The sequence below is a fragment of the Hippoglossus hippoglossus genome, chromosome 18, assembly GCF_009819705.1.
Source record: "Hippoglossus hippoglossus isolate fHipHip1 chromosome 18, fHipHip1.pri, whole genome shotgun sequence".
Lineage (NCBI taxonomy): Eukaryota > Metazoa > Chordata > Actinopteri > Pleuronectiformes > Pleuronectidae > Hippoglossus > Hippoglossus hippoglossus.
This window is the reverse complement of record NC_047168.1, coordinates 12,212,123-12,232,312: the sequence shown is the minus strand read 5'-3', so window position 1 is coordinate 12,232,312 and position 20,190 is coordinate 12,212,123. Positions and strand designations below refer to the sequence as shown.

The 20,190-nt window shown below is 44.2% G+C and overlaps 1 protein-coding gene across 1 annotated transcript; it reads right to left on the bottom strand.

Annotated features, from left to right (window-relative positions):
* Positions 1 to 6,850: 6,850 nt before the first annotated feature.
* On the bottom strand, positions 6,851 to 19,373 carry mmp14a (matrix metallopeptidase 14a (membrane-inserted)). Its single transcript, XM_034615371.1, has 10 exons — positions 18,895 to 19,373; positions 11,052 to 11,200; positions 10,727 to 10,849; positions 10,109 to 10,416; positions 9,854 to 10,015; positions 9,517 to 9,656; positions 9,238 to 9,376; positions 8,987 to 9,137; positions 7,986 to 8,101; positions 6,851 to 7,760 (listed from the first exon to the last, which is right to left on the bottom strand). Exons 1-10 carry the CDS (start codon positions 18,976 to 18,978, stop codon positions 7,441 to 7,443), a joined length of 1,692 nt encoding a protein of 563 aa, XP_034471262.1. The 5' UTR covers positions 18,979 to 19,373; the 3' UTR covers positions 6,851 to 7,440.
* Positions 19,374 to 20,190: the final 817 nt, after the last annotated feature.

Sequence of the window (20,190 nt, the reverse complement as noted above, 5' to 3'; positions counted from 1 at the left end):
AAGGGCTCACACCTTGGCATGCTGCAGTCAGTCAGTGTCATTCCTCGAAGCACATGACGAAAGTTTGGAGGCCACAGCCATAGTTTGATAAGGAAATAAAAGCTTTTGTGGCAGAAGAGAGAAACACAAATTACTCAGGATGTTTGGAGATAGAAAGAGAGAGAGTCTTTGGCAACGTTCTGGCTCTAATCAAGATTTTTCGTAACTCACATGAAGCTACTTTGTCCTTATTATCATGAGGCTTCTCCACCAACTGGAAGGACAAGCTGGAGTTTTGTGCCGTGTCTGGAAAGATGATTTAACCGACTGCAGCCAAGTTGGCAGAAAGCTCCGTCCCACAGAAAGTGATATTTTCTGGTATCGGCTCAATTTTTAAAGCTGGGGGGGAAAAAAATATCTCAATCAAGCTGCAGAAACATTTAACTGTATCATCGTTGAAGTGTCAAAGCAAAACACACAAATTCTTTTCAAGGTATATCGAGCGAGAGGCTTAAGTCTGTTCTACGTCTTTTTAAATCCTGAAGATTAAACTTGACCTCTTGTCGTTTGCACTCTTTGTTCAGGGACGTTGAGCAGAGACGCAGAGCAGCTGTGCTTTTTGTATACTCAGCAATAACTTGCAGGGACTTTGACTTATAAACACACTATTTACAAAATGAGGTTAGCCTCCCCCTCTCCTCCACCTCTCCTCCCCTCTCCCCTTGGCTCACCCTCACTTTTGCTTTCTTCTCCCCTCTTCCTCACGTTCTTTCTCTCCCTCTCTGTTGCTGTCTGTGCCCGGGTCTTGTTGCAGACTTCAGCAAAGCCCCACTGTAATTAGGGTTGCTATAGCCGCTGAGTTGCAGATTCTTTTCTGTGGATATGGGAGTTTTCTCCCCCCACGCCTCCCCTCCTCCCCTCCTCCCCTCCTTGTCTTGACTTCTTTCTACCCAGTTGACCGAAGCAGCTGACTGTTTGTCACTGACCAGGCCACAGAGGGTGTGAGGTGTTGAAAAAGGTGTTTTTAAGAAACGTCAAAGTGGTTAACAAGGCGGCAGAATTCATCCTTCACACGTATCCTCGCACCTGGAGCATCAAAAGACCTCAGACAGTGAGAAATGTGACCCCCCCCCCCCCCCATTCTTTCTCCCGACTCACCATCTCACATCCTGCTTTTCTGTGAATGTGTCTCCCCTCCTCCTCCTCCTCCCATCCACCCCCCCCCCCCCCCCTCCCCCCACCTCTCCCTTCCTCTCCTCCTCGTGTTGTTTTGGTTTTTCCTGAAATGAGAACCAGATGTTGCTTATTGTGCAGAAGTCGGCGACAGAGGGGAGGCAGGGAGAGGAGGGATGGAGGAGGGAGACGGATGTTTTAGGGGGGGGGGGGGTGTTAGGTGAGGTCAAGTCTGCAAGGATGGAGGATAAAAAGGAAAGAGGAGGAGGAGGAGGTGAAGGATGGGACAGATGTGGTCGCGTTTGAGGATTAGCTGACAGGCCTTGTGTAGTTGTGCCCACAGACCAGAAACAGGGAGGGATTCCTGGCACAGCCGACTGGGGAAGGGGGTCGAGTGAGGATGGGCTGGTGCAGAGTCGGGGGGGGGGGGGGTTTGTGGAGGGTCTGATTCAGCAACTCCTTCCCAGAGACCGCTTCCTGACCTGGGTGTTCCTGGGGTACGGGGCACCCTGGGTTAGCACGACGGACAGAATTACGCAGCCTGAACATTTTGAACGTGACTGTTTGAGAAGCGGCACGATAGAGGCTGTAATTGTCTTTGTTTGTTGGGCACAAAGCTTTGTGGTCTCTCAGAAGTTAGTAGTTTTTAAATAGTTGATTAGTTTCCGTCTTATTTCACGTCAGTCTGTTAAAATGCCTCTGCTTGAGTGGGAGTTTGAAGAAAGGCTTAGATCCTTTGGTTGAATAAAAGTACAAATGTATCGTAAAAACACGCAATTGCATAAAAGTCCTGCATTAAAAATCAGGACGTAAGAATCCTTGTTTTTACACAAAACAAAACTTGGTTTATTGTTGTCTGTAGATGATGTAATTAAAACAAAAGAAATGAGTTGAGTAGTTGTTTTCTGCAAACTTTAAAGTAAAAAATAACTTGAATATCATTGTCTTTAACTGAAATCTTACATCTTTAAGCCCTTAAGTTAAGGTCACTCGAGCAATTTAGTTTCTTTATTGTCCGTGTCGGTATTTTCTCAGAAATGTTGCAGAGTAGAAATGTAAAGTGGAAACGCTCCAGTCGAGCACCTCAAACTTCTACTTCACTACAGTTCTGGTGCTGGACGTCCGGTAGAAGAATAACGAGGAGGGAAAAAAGACGAGAAAACGTTACAGTAGAGAGGAAACTGTGCCATAATGTAGGTCACCCAAACAAAGTCTCAGGTTGAATTGCAAGCAGCTGTCCTGGCCACTTCCTGCCTGCATGGCATGGAGCAGGAGTGCTGAGCCTGACGGTTGCTCCTGCACCGCCCGGCCACACCGAATGAGTTCAGCATTAAAATGGCTGACAAAGACAGAGAAAGAGGAGTAGAAGCCAACGTGGCTGCCAGCGATCTCATCTGTGTTTATCTCCGTGACCTACAAGACAGGACAAGCAGATTCTTGGCAGATCGACGCGGCAGCAGCTCCAAACGGCTCGGTGCAAAGTAACCACAGGTTTACTGACTCAAAATTCATCTGCAGCATCTTTTGATGACATTGAACTTCACAGTCTCTGGTCTGAATTCACCTCTGTGACGAGAACTCCTCGGTGTGAGAGCTGCAAGGTGAATTTTATAGGTCCCATAGTTTCCTAATCAGTTCCTGGAAGAGAACAGGAAATTCTTGGCATGGTTCCTAGAGGGAAATCATTTGTGGTCATAGGGAACAAAATTGGTGCATAACCAGTGAATAAACTCCAAGTAACTATAATGTAAATATAAGTACTGGTTATCAACCTGGTGGTAGTGACTTCCCAAAACGTCAACCAGTAAATCTAACAGGTTATATGAAATAAATAAGAAGAAAGGACAACAGAAAAATGGCTACACAAAATTATATACATTTTTATTTTGCATTAATTCTGCAAATCTATGCTTTTGTATAGTGGATTAATGTTGCCAATCATTGATAAATGTTTAATGGGTTGTTTATAAATGCATTTTGCTCCAGATCTGTTTTTCCTCAACCAGGAAACCTCAAAATTCAAATTAATAACGTTCATAACTGATTTAGAAAGCATATAATGTATGTAAATGGAGCTTTATTAGAAAGCTGTGACATAAACTCCATGATGAGCTCTTGGGCGACTCTAACACTGTAACTGCCTAAAACTACAACCTAATGAAGTAACAGCTGAGAGATTCGATCTGAAAACCCTCAGTGTTCCCACACAGTTCAGCAGCGTCTGCGGAGATTCATCAGTCCAAACAGTTATTGTGCATGAGAGAGATCCACTGAGACAAATGGAAACACCAGCGTTTGGCCAGCGACGGAGGAAAGTGGAGGAACAGATGTGAGCAGTCAGTCCGGTTAGTGGACAGAATCGTACACGTGACGCAGACAAGTCACATTTTTAATGACAAGTGGTGCAAAAGAAATGCGTCTTTCAGTCTCTCACAAAATGATCCGGAGAAAGAGTTGAAATCTGACCTGCCAATGTCAACTCGAGGTCCGGTCACTTGCTTAATGTGGAGTATGTTAGTTTAAATCTGCTATTACATTATATTACACATGTAAAAATCCAATTTAAATCAAAAATAAAACTGTAATTTCAAATGTTCTTTTCAGATCTTTTAAGAAAGTCAAACACACTTGCACGTTGGGCTGCAACTGAACAATTTGATATAAACTTCCTCAGGAATTTTCATGTGTAAAAATAACCAGAACTGTTTTGATGCATCTTGGAAAAAGTCACTTGCATGAAAACAGAGGTTCTGAGAAACCAAACCACAACTGCAACGAGATATATTTTTGTCGTCCATTCTTGTGGCTCTTTTGTCCTATTTCTGTAAATCTACCCAGGTTGTTGTTGTTGTTTAGCAGCAAACTCCCAGTGTTGCAGCGCGTGAAGAGTTAAAACAGAGAGCACAGGGACAGGGGGGGGGGGGGGGGGGGAGGAGAGGGCAGAGAAAGAAAGAAAAGAAAGAGCAAAAACAGACCAGAGATACTTGTGGTGAGAGGAGTGGTTTGAGACTGAAGCCTCATAAAGAGAATTATTTTGCAATGGGTGAGGAAATAAGAGAGGGGAGAGAGGGCGGGGGGGGGGGGGGCTGCTTAGAGACGGGCTTTTTAGGTCGAAATGTGCAGAGGGGGGGGGAGAAAATCTCCAAACCAATAAAATAATTTGTGTTTTTGTGGCCTTCTCACTTCTCTCACCTTTCCTGCCTTTTCCTTTGCCCGCTGTTTGTCTTCACACGTTTTTACTATTAATTTTGGTCGGGGAGAGCCAGGGCGTAAACTTTTCTTTGCATGAAACTGAACGCACACACACACACACACACACACACATACACACACACTCATCTACACACATGCAGCCTGCAGCCCGAGAGGCTCAGATGTTTCAGGAATACCAGATGCTCAGCTGGAACACACTTCTCTGAAAAATTTGTCCGTTCTATCATTTTTTCCGACTCATTCCTCAGCACATGACTGCAGCACAGCAACCGGCGGTGCAACTGTGCGCAGACTTCGAGGATTTGTCGCCGACCCTGACCTTTTTCTCACTGCACCTCCCTTTGTTTTAATCCGACAACTTTCCACAGCTCCTTCTCAAGGTGGAGGTCAGGACGGGTTAAACCATAAACTGGATATAAAGAGGAACAGCTTGTCCCCGCTTCCTCCCACTATCCAACAATCAAGCCAAAATATCCTGGATGTGAAGTTTTGAAGCATCTTATCTTTGAGAAATAGTTTTTTGCACTTTGTAGTTTGGCCCATGTCCCATAAACTAACTTGGAGGAGGTGTGGCTTAGGAGCTATACTACACCGAGCCACCAGGTGGCAGCGATCAAGACGCCTTGGCTTCACTTTTGGGAGTCTATGGTTTTAACAAGGCAGGTTAGTGGAGGTCATTCCACTTTACTTCCACCAAAGTATAATGGAATTTATATTAAGAGCAACATTTAATTTTCTTAAATATCATATTTATAGTCGGCTGTATTTACTGTTGTGCTTTAGCCTACAATGTGAAAGTGTGTGTGTGTGTGTGTGTGTGTGTGTGTGTGTGTGTGTTGAGAAACAGGTGAAAAGATTCTGAAAGCATTGGAAGAAAATGTACGACTGTTTGTAGAAAATAGTTTAATTTCACTTTATCTACTGAAATACAAAAGTGAAAACAAACAGGAACCAAAAAAAAAAAATCTCATTCCACTTTATTGATATGATCATCATTATAAATATCATTACCATTATCATTGTTATTAACTACATCAATTCACCTTCAATTTTGATTTGAGTTAAAAAAAACAAAACAAATAAAAAACCATTGATCACCATCAGTGTCAAAGTTCATAAATAGCATCGTTTGTTATTCTGTGCCAACATTCACCCTCTGATCGGATCTAATTCACCACATGCTGAATGTAAACTGGGATTCGCCTCCACCATTGTCATGTTATGCCTCTGTCCAGCAGGACTCCAAATGACAATGCACAAAAAAAAAAAAAATCATAACCTTACCAGGAGAACAATAATAACAATAACCATACTTATAATAACAACAATGTCCCATAGCAACGATAATAATTACAAAAAAATTGCACCATATTGTTGGAAACTGTACCGCTCACTGACCTGTTCGGACGAGCAGCTGTGCTCGACAGCAAAAGTACTGGAATGTTTTCAAAACCGTCATTTGTGAGTTAAAACGTCACGTAAGAAAAATAATCAAGTTCCCGTCTGACTGCTTGCACTGAAGGACGAGTTCTGCCTGCGAGCGTCTGGAGTCGCAGCGGCAGAAACTAAAATATCGTTGGTTTTGAGACGTGACAATCAAGGGGGAAATCGCTTCTGATTGAACGAGTATGAAGCATAAATCACACGTGTGCATGTTCAGAAGTCTGCAACCATCGATACCAATATTCCAAACTGCAGAAGGGACGTGACATTAGTCTGCTGCGTTAAATTCATCCAAAAAAACCCAAAACAATAACTCAAACCTAACATCTTTAGCAGATGAGAGAGAATCCTGTTGGTTGTTAACGATTTATGCCGTTTTAAAGGAGACATATTCTGCTCAGAGCCAGATTCATAATTTTAACTTGTGTTATTACTTAAAAATGTTTAGGATGCTCTAATATTCTGTCCGTCGCTGCAGCTCCTCTGTTCAGCCTCTGTCTGAAACACTTCGTTTAAGCTCCTGTCTCTTTAAGGCCCCCCCCCCCCCCCCCCCCCCCCCCCCCCCCCCCCCCCTATGAAGCCCATTCGGCTCTGATTGGCCAGATCGAACATTACCTGGTTTTGTAAAGGGGCGTGTCAGGTTAGCCAGTAGGTGGAGCATTGTGACATCACAATAGAGCGGAAATATGGGCCGGACTACCGACGCTTCAGTGTTTTCTGTCGAGGCTTTTTAACTTTGCAGAACTTTTACATTCACAAAGGAAAGAAAAACTAAAAATCATATGTCTCCTTTAAAAATGTTGCACAATAGTGCTGATACACGATACTTGAGAACCGACACCAACAACTTATTTCAGTACCTCACTTTGAGGAATGTGAGCATTTTTTGCATTAACAAAAAGAAGCCAAAGTTCTCACATGTTACACAAGCAAAAGTAAAAGTACTGTGCATAACTACAATCATCCAAATGGAGCAAAATGTGGATTTCTGGCTTTACCGAAAAAGTCTGAGGTTCTATTTAGTGGTAGAAAACTAAATCACGCTAACACAGGCGATATTTCATGGTTCGTCTTCAGAACTTTGGCACTTTTAAGAATTAATGTCATATTCAAACAATAACTTTCTGCATTAAAAAAAACAAAAAAAAACAATGGACTTGACAGCAAACATGAAACGATGAATTTATGGGTAAGTAAATTGTAAAGTTTCCAGGGGGTGGAACTCGTGAATCAGACAGCAGTTCAGCTGGAGTCGTCCAGTTTAAGTAGAGGAAGCGTGGAGGGATGTTTTTGTTGTTTTGAATACCTGGGATGTGAGAGAGGAGAGGTGAGTCTTTGCATATTTCCCTTCTCTACGTGAGACGGTGGCTTTGTTCTTTAACCTCCTGACACAGTACATGTAAATAGTTAACATACAAATACGCATTTTTCCTGATTTCAGTTTCTAGGGCCTTTCTCCTTTTTTCCGCTCTGTCGTGGCAAATACAAACCACCAAACACTTAACACTGTCTTTTTCCTCCGCTCGCTCTCTCCTCCTCTTTCTTCTCTTTTTCCATCGTCTCCCGGCCCTGGTTTTTTTTCCCTCTCTCTCTCTCCCTCTGCGGCAGTCTCTCAGTCGCCCGTCGCTCTGCCTACACCTTGTCCAGGAGGGATCTCTGGCAGTAGAGGAGGCGTCTGGGCGTGCCGTACTTCCTGAAGAACAAAAGCGCTCCCAGGGTGACGACCACCAGCACCAGCAGCAGGAGGGGGATGACCACGGCGATGGGCCCGGCCCCGCTCTGCGACTCGTCCACCTTGATGATGATCACCTCCTCTTCCCGACCCTTCTTGGGCTCCTCGCTCTCGCAGCCCATCCAGGCGCTGAGCACGGACTTGGGATAGCCGGACTCCACCTTCATGTACTGGTTGTTGAACTTCCAGTACTTGTTGGCTTTGTAGAAATACGTGTAGGCTGCGGAAAAAATGGACAGAAGTGAGTTTTTCCAGGTTCAACAGCTGATTTCCGGGGACTCGAACATCCCTCGAATGCCCATAATATAGCTGCTAATTATTATTTTTACAATTTTCTGTCATTACTGTTGTAAAACAACCAATTAAACTATCTATAAATGATCCAAATGGTTCGCTAATTAATCTAAATTCAATAATTTATCGTTCTGGCTCTCGGGAAACTTACATCCATCCTCACTCATGATGGCAGCCTTGATGTTCTCTGGCGCTCCGCTCCACATGCTGATGGGTTTCGGGTAGCCGCTGTCCACAGTGCGAGTCTGCTCGTTGAAGCGGTAATATCTGCAACCGACACAAAGACAGAGCGGTTAAAGAAAGAGTCATTTGAAACTTTATCTAATCAAATCTAGATCTTTAACTAGATCTTACATTTGCTCGCACTCCTGAGCGCGCGTGTTTTTTTTATTTATCTTATTATGTTTCTTGAAATCTGTTCTCTTCTTAGCATGTTTCTGTTTTCGTCTATATTGTATGTAAAGCATTTTAAGCTGCAGGTGCCATACAAATACAGTTTATTATTATTAATATGAATATTAAATCAAGCAAACTACCTTCACAATTCAAATTTAGAGACGATATAAGTGAAAATATACTAGAAATGAAATAATAGACTTTTTGGAGGACGGAGTTGGAGGAATTTTGACTCATAACCTCAGCTTCTCTCAAATCCTGACTACGGCCCCATACAGAGGAATTTTATCTGGAACATCTCTGTGCTGCATGGGGGGGGAGTCTTGTGGATTATTAATGTTTTACATGTGTCATCACAGACTCATCGGTTTCAATGGTTTTCTGGATTTAAATCCTTTGCTGTTTGTATTCCACCCTGAGCTGTTAGAAATCTGACTAAAGGCAAATAAGTATGAAGTATGACTCAGGGAACTGAAATGCTGTGCGCTACTTTCAGATAAGCCCGGCGAGTTTTAACTGTTGTTTGTTTGCAAAACGGAAAGAGATCTAATCTCTGCACGAAGGCTGCAGGAATGTTTCTGATGCTTCTTATTAAAACCTCAGGTCAGGAGGAGGTGGAAATATTGGAAATGGACGAGGATGATGAGGATGAATCCCAGTGACAGTACAGTTCTTACAGGTGATATAAAAGCAGAGGTCTGATATCCAGTAGATATAAGCAGAGGATCATTTAACATGTTGCTTGGACAGACTCACTTGTTGCCTCTGAAGAAGTACGTCTGTCCTGTGGGTGTGTAGAACAGGGCAGCGTCTAGTTTGTCTGTGGGGAGGCCGGTGCCCATGTCGGCCAGAGTCTTGGGAGAATCCTTGTCCATGGTGGACTCGCTGTAAACCCAGTACCTGTCTCCTGCACACGGAGGAAAGAAAAAAAGAACAGAAAGATGAGAAGGACAGAGTGAGACCAGAAAGCAAATCTGGATTCGGTTTATTCTCCAGAGGGAACCTACCCTTGAAGAAGACAAACTTCCCATCATCCCTCTCGTAGGCGGCGTTGATGTTTGAGGGCAGGCCCTTCCAGAAGTGACCGATGGGCATCGGGTAACCAGGCAGCACCTTGTTGTTACGCACACGCCAGAACCACTTGTCCTGCAACACAGACGAAGGGGGAGAAACTATCTTTTAACGTATGTTCTTATTTTTACTCCTTTTTAGTAGCTTTTCTGCCAGAAGCGTTTTCAATTTCGAGATTTTGCTTGAATGCTTGTGTTTGCCTGTGTGAGCTGTACCTTAAACACAAACTTCTCCCCTCTGAGGACAGCGATGGTGTCGTAGTGTCCCTCGCAGATATCTGGGCCGTTGTCTGGTTTTTCGGGTTTGGACGGTTTTGTGGGTCGAGGAGGAGGAGGAGGAGCCCCGGACTTAGTTCCTGAAGCACAGAGGAGAGAGAGAGAGAGGAGTGAGAGACGGATAATGTGGAGTTAGAAGAGCGACCGATGATATTTCAAATGAGACTTGTTTAATCACACAGGAAAAACAACTTTTGGAGATAAGGGGTCGATGCTGGATCTTTTCTGGACGTTTTCCGGAGTTCATGTCTGAAAACGGCTTGAGAGAACGACTCACCATAAATCGTCTGGATGCCTCTGCGGTCGTCGTCGGGGAGCTGAAAGTTTTCGGTCTCAAACCACTGGTAGAAGGGCGCCATGATGGCAGCGGGGTTGTTGGAGTGCTCCAGACCCAGAGCGTGACCCAGCTCATGGACGGCAACCAGGAAAACATCGTTACCTTCAGAGAAGACAGACGAGGAGAAACTTCCGTTCAGTACGTTTTAGTGTAAAGTCAGATCCATCTCTCGACGTCCACTCTTCCTTGTCTTACCTCCCTGGTCGTCGCTGCCGGTGGTCCACGGCTCTGCGAGGTCAAAGTGTGTGTCTCCCCCAATACCGTGTCCGGGGAAGTACGCGTGAGCCAGGAAGCCGCCCTCGCCGTCGAACGGCGTGCTGTCTCCGTGAAAGCCCTCCGAGAAGGAGAGCATGATGTCGGCGAACTTGTCGACCTTGCCTCTGATGTGGCTGAAGGGGATCTCTCTGAAGGTGAGCGGGATGGCGCTCTCCCAAACCCTGAAGGCCTTTCGGATGGCTTCATACGTGGCTTGCTCCCCGATCTTGGGGGTGTAGTTCTGTATGCTGTCGGAGGAGAACCGGGAGATGCAGCGATTTTAGGGCTCGGATGGTTGGAGTCAATTCAAAATAACACACTGAAGGGAGGTGAGACAGTAAGAAGGCACGGGACTGTTCTCTATCTTTAAGTGACTTAGTGCTTCAAAATAAAAGCCTTTAGCATGAAATGTTAAACGGGATAATAATAAAAATACAAAATATTGAGTGGTGATTTGTTGATTAACAAGTCAAGTCATCGATTCATAATCTTTAAGTTATTTCTTAAAGTAAAAATGCAGATAATTCAGTGGTGTGTGTGTAGAGAGTGTTTTCTGACCTGAAGGTCACCTCCGACTTGTCCCACTTCAGACCCTGAACAGCGTATCTCTTCCTCCTCAGGTTGGTCTTCAGCTCTGGGCCGAACTTGTCAGGGACGCCACACCGCGGCCGGCTCATCGCCCTGGCAACAGCGACAAGATATTCACACGTTTCAAACTATGTCAAATATTTCCACTGCTGTGAAGGAGACATATTTTTGTGAAGGAGAACCTTTTTTTCGTCCTGGCGACATTGAGACCTTTGAAATCCATAACTTTTAATAGTCACATATCAAACCAAGCAGCCATGTGTTATTAAAATCACTGCCATTGATCGGGACTCACTCTAACGTGTTGGAGTCTATGGAGCCGGTGACGGTCAAACCATAGAACCTCTGCATGGCTGATATCGCTGTTTGGATGGACTGTGGCGAGCGGATGGCCTGAGCTCTGACGTCACCTGGAGGCAGGTAACCGTACGACTGCAGCCAAGCCTGAAACAGAGAGAGAGGACGACGGGTTAGAGCTTTGTTTGTGCAATGGTTAATCATTCGCTTTCTGAGGAAGCCAAACATTGGAAACCAAATCCCTGAGACAGTTTGAAACTGTTTTGGTATTTCAGTATTTCACGGCAGCAAGAAATGCACAAACCGATGAAAGCTACTATACAAATACAGGTTGAGTGATAATATCGAATTTCAATGCAATATATTCTACCTAGAATTGCAATGTACATATTTATTTATATTCACTTTCAATATAGTTTCCAGATAAACCAAATACCCAATCTAATGAGAGTTAACTAAAGTCACTACTGGCATCATGTGTTTTCTCTTATCATGTACAAATATCATTATTTTCTTTTATGACTACAGAAGAAAATCCAAGAGTAGAAAGAAAGAGACACAAAGCTGATTTTTTATATTACAAAAATATCAAATACGTGGATCTAAAGTACGAAGAAACATAATAATCCCTCTCGAATGAATCTGACACCTCCATTTCCATCGTTATTTCTCAAACTGAGTTTTTCTAACGTGGAACAGCAAAATGTGATATCGCCTAAACCCTAAAAACAAACTCCTCATGGCTTCACACGAGTATACAATAGTTTTGCTGTATGATTTTATCTTTCCATAAAATACAACATGCTAACACAAAGACACACAACTGAAAACATTAGCGTGAAACAGCAGGAAAAGGGGATTTAGCTGTTAAAATAAAAATGCGGAGACATGGAAATTATGAGGTGTTGTGCAACTTCTGTTTTGGTTTCTTTGTGAACGTCTGAGTCGTCAGATGAGGTTTCGTCAGATTAGCCAGAAACAACAGGAAAACCAGCAGAAAACACCTTCGTCAACAGAAAAGAAGGGATCGGCCTCTTGTGTGAACCTGTGGGAGTTTGACTGCTTCCAGTCAATGTCAGTGCTTGTTTCAACCTGCGATTAGATGTGCAACACAGATTGTGTGTGTGTGTGTCTGTGTGTATGTGTGTGTATGTGTGTGTGTGTGTGTGTGTGTGTGTGTGTGTGTGTGTGTGTGTGTGTGTGTGTGTGTGTGTGTGTGTGTGTGTGTGTGTGTGTGTGTATGAGTGGGTCAACTCAGCATTTTAAATGTGTTCCCTTCTCTTTATGTGACTGGGACATTAACTCATTTCCAAACTCTTAACAAGCCAAAGTCCTCACATGTCGAGACGAGAGAGGAACCAAATAAAACACACAATGTGAAAACACTGACGTCTTTTCAGTCCCAGTGACCCACAACTGTGTCTGGACCAAAGTAGCCAAACAGAGACCACTGGTCGTCATAACGCTGGAAAAAGAGACGTTTTCAGCAACACTTGGCTTCATCAAACTTTAGGATCCTCCTCCTCCTCCTTCTGTCTCTGTCTGACCTCGTCCTCGTCCTCCTGTCTCTGTCCGTCCTCCTCCTTCTGTTTCTCCCCGTCCTCGAACCAAAACCACCACTGTTTATCTTTACACATGAAAGGCCGACCTATTCTTTCCACTGCCTGCTGCTGGTGGTCTCAGACTGGACGGAGACACTGTTAAAGGAATAGTCTGACATTTTATTCCCTTTCCTCCAATGAGGAGGTTAAAACCACTTTCACGTCTTTGTGTTGAACACAAAGCTTGAGCCAGGAGTTTCTAATATACATTAAATACTATTGCTTTCAAACCCACTAAGGGCTCTGGACAAAATGTCAAACACAAGACTTCTCACAAACCAACGGGTGGTGCGACTTTGTTTCCAGTCTTTATGCTAAGCTAAGCTAAGCTAAGCTCACTGGCTGCAGCTTCATATTTAAGAGATGGTGCCTATGAGTTCTATCGATCTTCTAATATCTTCTCTCTCTTGTTGGAATTGTTATAAGTGTGTCTTTTCTTTCCGACCACGCAGAGTTGACACACATTCTCATCTCCACCGCATGTCAAGTCGGTGGAATTACCCAGAATTCCTTCACTGGCGTCACAGAATCAGATGTCTCTCCTGTTCAGCCATTCTTGCAACTTTTCTCCCGGAGCCTTCGTCCAACGGGTGAAGGGGAAGCAGGGGGGAGGGATGGAGCCACTGGGCAGGACTACCTGGTCCTACTCTGCCTGTGTGTGCACACACAGCTACTGTTCGCCGTGTGGTGGGCCGAGAGGCCAGAGAACAAGGTTCACTTATGAGGCCCGCAGTGACGCAACCCCCCCCCCCCCCCCTCCTCCTCCCCATCCCTGCATATCCCACCCCCCCCTTAAGATTTCTCAGGATTATTTAAGCGTCTAGTTAATGTAATTTATCTCCTGACTCCCTCTGAGTCAATCAGCCTCTACCGTCGACCAAATTTACTCGCTCTGCCCGTCCGCTGAGAGCTGCTAGTGTGTCCTGTGGCTCCAGTGTGGTGACGCGTCTGCTTCTATAAAAACACTCTCCCACACACACACACACACACCGTCAGGACCTCCACTTCTCTGCTCCTGCACCAAACTACTCCACACACCGCCACCTCCGGCCCGGGACGCCAGGTATCCCAGCGTCCACCCCTCCTCCCCCTGGAACTCCCAGCAGCCACCATCAAAGCCTCTATTTATTGAGACTCGTACATGGCTGGTATTGTTGGCGTCGGAGGAGCTGGGTTTGCTCGCCGCGCGGCCATGTGTGGTCAAAGGGCTGGCTGCTGGTTTGGTAAACACACCGCCGGGTCTGTGTGCGAGCGGCAGTGACATGAGGTCTGAATGTATAAAGCACAGACAGTGTGATGTAAACGTGGTGGGACAGGTTGTTTCAGTGGAGCTGCGTGATGTACACATGGATCCCGTGACCCTGATCTGACCTCACGACCATTTACAGAGCTGAACCAGACAATTCAGCAGATTGTTAACAGTCTATTAATAATTTATTCTTATTCCTGCCTCTTAATTGTGTGGATTTGCTGCTTATTTGCAGCTTTAAATTGCAGAAGTGTGAACCATCAATGACACTTTGCATTATAATTAAATGGACAATATGTAACTTCAGCTGCTTGGGGTTGGGAGGAGGTCACGTGTTAAAGTTTTGTTCAGTCAGGCGGTGAAAGGTAGAAACAGCTAACTTGCTAACGGACTAGCACTAGTGTGTTTTTACTTCGTTAGACGTTGTTTGCACCGGAAGTTATTGCAGAAACGGACAAGGCCATGAGGTAAAGCAGATGTAACACATTTAAAAGGCAACCAGAATGAAACTTTGTGTTAACAGTCAACACAATATATAACAAAGGTAATTTTTATGATTTTAAATATAAAAAATCTAAATGTACTTCTATTTCTTACCACTGTTCTGCTCCCTGGCCCCAGATTTGATAAAAAAATACAATTTTTGTGAATACACGAGCACAAAACTGAGCTCATCTTCTATATTTTGACACTGGTACCTTCCTCAAGATGGGGCCTTGATATCAGGTCACACAACAGGCCCACCTTGTTGTGTCAGGCGAGTTCGTGCCTCAGATGCTCAACAGATGTTCAGGAATATGTTTGACAAACAAGCTGTGAGCACAAACAAGTAGAAAAAAAAGGGATGATGGTGATGTATATCATGTCGGAATCCCCCGTGTCTCACAGGTCACATGTGGTCGACAGCACCTACTGTCACACACTCTTACTCACACTCACATGAGCTGTTATTTGATTTCCTGCTTGCACTATAAATAAATAAAAAAGCCGACCACAACTTCTTACAAAACAAAATGAAAAAAACAAAAAAATCCCCTCAGCATTTATAGATTTCTGGTGAAAAGAATGTTATCATTTTCAGAGGAAAAACTGTCATTGTGTTAGTTAGCGCGTCATGTGGGTGTCTGTCCATCTTTGTGCAACATAAAGAACTAGACGAGAAACAGGGATGATAAAGTGATCCTGTGAGGAGCTGGGTTTAACTCTGTGTTTGCATTTCGCAGTCATGTGTCATTGTTTTGTGTACGTCTGTTTTTCTGAAACCGCTTCTATGAGCCACAGGTTTTCTGGCTTTAGAAACACTTAAATCTCTGCAGGCCCCGAGGGACGGACGGACGGAGGGTGACGGACAGGCAGAGGATGATCTAAAGTGCAGAGTTACATTAGAGAAGAAGAGGTAAAGACATTAGAGGGGACGGAGTGGTGAATGAAAAGCAGGACGAGAGCAGAGGAGGCTGAGGAGAGTATGGCTGAATTTCAATTCGAGGGCCTGAGTCAGATGTTCCTCTCGCTCGGTGCCAACGGAAAAAACGGAGAATTCTGCTCATGAGGGGCTGAATCCCACATCGCCTTCATTACTTGGCTCCTCTGACCCAGTTAGCGTTCACCCCCGCACTGTGTGATACTTCTTCTACACATCGACACTTCTGCTGGGTCAAATAATCAAACAATCACAGGGTGCTTTTATTGTGCTGAACGAAACCGTATCAGACTGATGCCTGCAAACACTGCACTGATCAATTCTGTTCAATAAAGCTCAATTGCACCAAAGTAATACCATATAACAGTTTTCAGATACTTGAGTATTCTTACTTTATGTTTGCACTTTTTACTTTACTACACTTGCAAGCTGTAGTTACCAGTATCCTATAAGACTAATGTTCCTATAATCCTATAAACTACAGGAAAAATAAACTGTTCTTAAGGTTTACTTTTATACTCATACTTTATTAATATGTAATACACCATTTACTTATTCTTATATGTCATTTTAATGGTTAATTCAGCTGGTAAACGCTGCTTTGTAAAGGCTCCATTCTACACACTGAGTACTTACAGTGCACTATCTGATAAAATCTATTTGCTTTCACTTATGTAAATATTTGAATGTAGTACTTTTACCTGTAATAGACTATGCTCGCGTTTGTGGTGTTGCTGGAAACTTCTTATTTCCAGCTAATGGCTGATCCTGATCTTAACTAAGTAGCCTATACTATAAATTACAAGATATACTATAATATCACACATAAAAGTCCTTATGCAATATAGTTATATATCCCGCCTGAGGTCATTATTGCTGAATTAATGTGGTTATGCATTGGTTACTTTAATTTGTAGTTTGCTGAGTTGGACCTTTAACAATAGAGCTATAACTGGAGCCATCTCCGTGACAACAGAGTAAACTTCATCAGCAGATTTATCTCTTTCATGTCCTCCCTGTAGATCTCAGATAAACTCCCTCTCCCCCTTGAAGTCCATCAGTTTCACATTAAGGCCGATCCAGCTGAGTGCTTTGACATTTCTTCAGTGACAGCCGCCGCCTGCCACAGCAGCGCGCACTGATCCTGAGCAAGGCCTCCTCTTTGATGCTACATCAACAGCGACTCTATGTCGAGATAAAGAGAATTGAACCCAGATGTGCTTTTGGCCACATCTGCAGCCCTCCGCTGAGATCACGAGACGTGTGTCTCCAGATGGCAACGGGAAATCTCCTTTTTTTGTTTTGTTTTAGCCCGATATAGAGATATCCTGTTTTAAACTCCGTTGTTTTCATTGCTGCCCACTTCCTTCTCTCGCGAGGTCCGGATTTGCATTTTCATTTCAGCAGAAAAGGTTAGACGAGGCAAAAAGAGAGGAGAATGAAAACAGATGATGGGAAGGTGCGAAGGCCTCACCAGAGGAGGGTTTCAGAGAATAGCTGAGGTCTTATTCCTGTATTTGCCGAGCTTCTCCTTTTCACTCAGCTTGGATTAAGTGGGGGTTTAGTTCGTCAAAGTGAAGTCAGAGAGGGATGTTCAGATGTTGAGCAACGCCGGGAAACCACAAAATTCCCCAAGGTTCAGTGTCTCCGTCTGCTCGCTCCGCTCAACCCCTCCCAACCCCATTAAAACTGAGCTCCGGGCGACGTTAATTAAAACATTTTGTGTCACTCGAGTTTGTTTCTCCCGTCTCTGCAGCTCCAGTTCAGTCGACTTTCTCTCCACACACAGACACGTCTATCTTTTGATCACAGGGTTCACGTGCAGCTCTCAGGTGATGTCATCCTTAAGCCATAATTAAAGCTGACTGGTATCTCTGGCAGCATCACAACACCCAACCTGCACCGGCAGGCGACACATTCACCTCTGACCTGATCTCCCATTAAATCCTGCACTCAGGGCCACTATCGTTGTACAGCATCCCTGCAGCTGCACATTGATTTACAGCTGCAGGGATGCTGCGTGTTAGAGGCATTGTCCTCCAGCCGCGGTAAACACTCATGTTTTCTCACTTTGTTTACAGACATTCATCACTGTGTCGGTGAGTCGGCCGCGGGAGGGCAGCGGCCTGCGGCATCTCATAAACCGTCTGACTCTCCGGAGTTATCCACCATGTCTGGCTTGACTCACACGCCAGCGGATTGTGGTCAGTGACTAAGGTCGTCCTTCGCTCCTTCCTGCATCCTGTGTCCTCCATAAAACGTTTTTTTTTACTTCTGCATTTACTGCTAATGGACGTTTTTCTCAGTGATTTCATTTCCTGTGACAGCTGACTATTAGTGCATCACTGGGAGATGTGTTATATGAGCAACTTTTTGAGATATTAGTCTGGGAAATGATCACAGGACAAATCATTGTTTACTATGAGCTGCAGTTGTTGGAGGTTACTACTGGATGTGTTACTATGAAACTTGGTGGAAGGATGAAGTAGGAGAAAACATTAAATTTGGGAGCGATTCACTTTCTTTAACGTTGCGAAATTGTTAAATATTTTGACATATTTGTTGATTTCTCTGAGAGTAATTCATGGATGTTGATTTTTTTAAATCAGGCGTGTTTACTGCTCCTGTCTCTGTGACTTGATGTGACCTAATGCTGATGTGTTCCATTCCCTTCCATGCACTTATCCCCACACTGCTTGTTGTTGATGTTATCTACAAGCTGAACTTGGGACGTTCAGGGACGAAGCACTACCTTCAGGGCAAAAATCTAAACAGAGCCGAGACCAGAGGCGCCGATGGCTCCTCGTACCCGGTCATTTACCGAGCCGATGACAAAATCTGTTGTTGAGATGAGAGTTAACCTGCAGTTTGGTGGAGGAGGGTTTCACAGCCTCAAGGCCCCGCAGGCCTACACTGTCCCAGCTGGAGAGCCCCATGTCCAGCTTGTTGTGAAGGCGGACCAACTTCCTGGCCGGCTGTCTGTGAGGCCTGAACAGGCGGATGAAAACTATTAACCCCATCCCCCACATCACCATCACCCACCCCCTCCTCTCTTTCTCAGAACAAAGCAGCCCAGCTGTGGTTTTGCAAACTGTACACTACCCCTACACGCCTGGTTCTCCTCCTCCTCCACCCTGTCCTTCAAAAACAACATTCAAAGTTTGACATGACATTTTGTTCATCTCCTTAAATCAGTTCTTATGGGAGAAAAACAAAAGATCTGGAGTGTTTGAGGAAGGAAGAATAAACACAAGTATAAACAGTTCCTCCCTCCTCTTCCTCAGCTTCTCCCATCTTCAGATTGAGAGATTGAGAGATTGAAAGACCCTCGAGGTCGCAACTACACCTTCATCCAACACAATAAAGCTTAGAATAAAATAAAAATGTATGCAAAATGCTGTTCTGAGTTTGTAAAATGTAAAATTCACCATGAATAATGCAGAAAACGGATTCAAGAGAGGGATCCCAGTGGAAAATACAGCTCGATGACCCATTACAGCATGAAAACATTGCATCTATGAACACACGTCCATACTTCTTCAAGGTCTGAGTGTGTCTCCATGTGACTTACCTCGGCTTTCAGCACGTTTGCAGAGACGGAGGTAAAACCAAAGCAGCAGACAGCACAGGCCAGGGTGAGGAGCTGGGGCAGCATTCTGGTTTCTGCAAACTACCGCCCCTCCAAAACACAGAAAAAAGTTCACAAAACTAACTTTCTACACGTCCTGGCGGGGGAAGGATCGATGTATGCAGGAGCTCCCGTTATGATGTGAAAACGTGGCAGAGAGAGAGAGAGAGAGAGAGAGAGACAGAGAGAGAGAGAGAGAGAGAGAGAGAGAGAGAGAGAGAAACACGGTGTCGGATCCTCATGGAAAAAAAACTTCCTCCGCTTCAGATCTGAGCTGGAAACAAGCGAGGAGAAGTGAAAATGAGTGAAATCATCAGGTGGCTGCAGCTCCTACTTCTCACAGTCTGACTCGTGTTTCCTGGTGGAGGTGATCGATCCCCTCAGAGTGTGTGGACGTGGAGAGAGAGAGAGAGAGAGAGAGAGAGAGAGAGAGAGAGAGAGAAGTGGATTTTCCTCTGGGTCCTCCTCCAGATGTGGTGACGTCATTTTCCCCTCAGCTGGCTCATCCTCCATGTATCTATTGTTTTTATGATTGAGACTCAGATATCAACATTCTGAGATTTTAACTTGAAAACACAGCAATACAAAAATACTGTATTACTCTGATACTCTATTACATGTTGAAGCTACTTTTTTTTAAAATTTGTTTGGCCTGTGGTGATGCTGGTTGCAGCTTTTCTGTCTGAAACTGTAACAGTGATTAATTGAGCTGCGGTGAAATGATGATCGACCCCCCGAAGCTGCAGGTATTCGTGTGGCTGCAGGGGGCGCTGTTGCTCAGTAAGAGTTACAGAGTGTTGCAAATCATGCATTCGATATTTTACTTACGTAGAAATACTGGGAGCAATATGCACTTTAAGTATCAAAAGTAAAGGGAACTCCATTGATTATAGTACATGTGCTCCTGTGATTGCTCCTGGGTCAGACAGCTTATCTTTCTCCCTCGTCAGTCTAATAAATATTCCTTTTAGTATCTAAAGTATGAACAGTGTATTTATTTTTGTTCCTTTTTTACGTATCCTTTAATGTGTCCAGCTTTTATTTGCTATAAATGTTAATAAACACAAAAGTACTTAACCTGATTGGAGGAAATCCCGAAGGTCTGTTTTTGTGAATTGAAACTGATGTAGGACACTGACACCTTGTGTTGGAGAATAAACATTTCACCTTTCAATCTCCTGTCACACATTAAACAAGCTTTTATAAAAAAAAACTTCAGAGTTCTAACTTTAAATATTA

Excerpts from the sequence above, each read along its gene's own strand:
- mmp14a (XM_034615371.1), bottom strand. The coding sequence starts at position 18,978 with ATGCTGCCCCAGCTCCTCACCCTGGCCTGTGCTGTCTGCTGCTTTGGT. Across the intron at positions 10,417-10,726 it reads AAGTCGGAGGTGACCTTCAG|CATACAGAACTACACCCCCA; the intron begins GTCAGAAAACAC and ends CTCCTCCGACAG. Across the intron at positions 9,377-9,516 it reads GGGAGAAGTTTGTGTTTAAG|GACAAGTGGTTCTGGCGTGT; the intron begins GTACAGCTCACA and ends TCTGTGTTGCAG.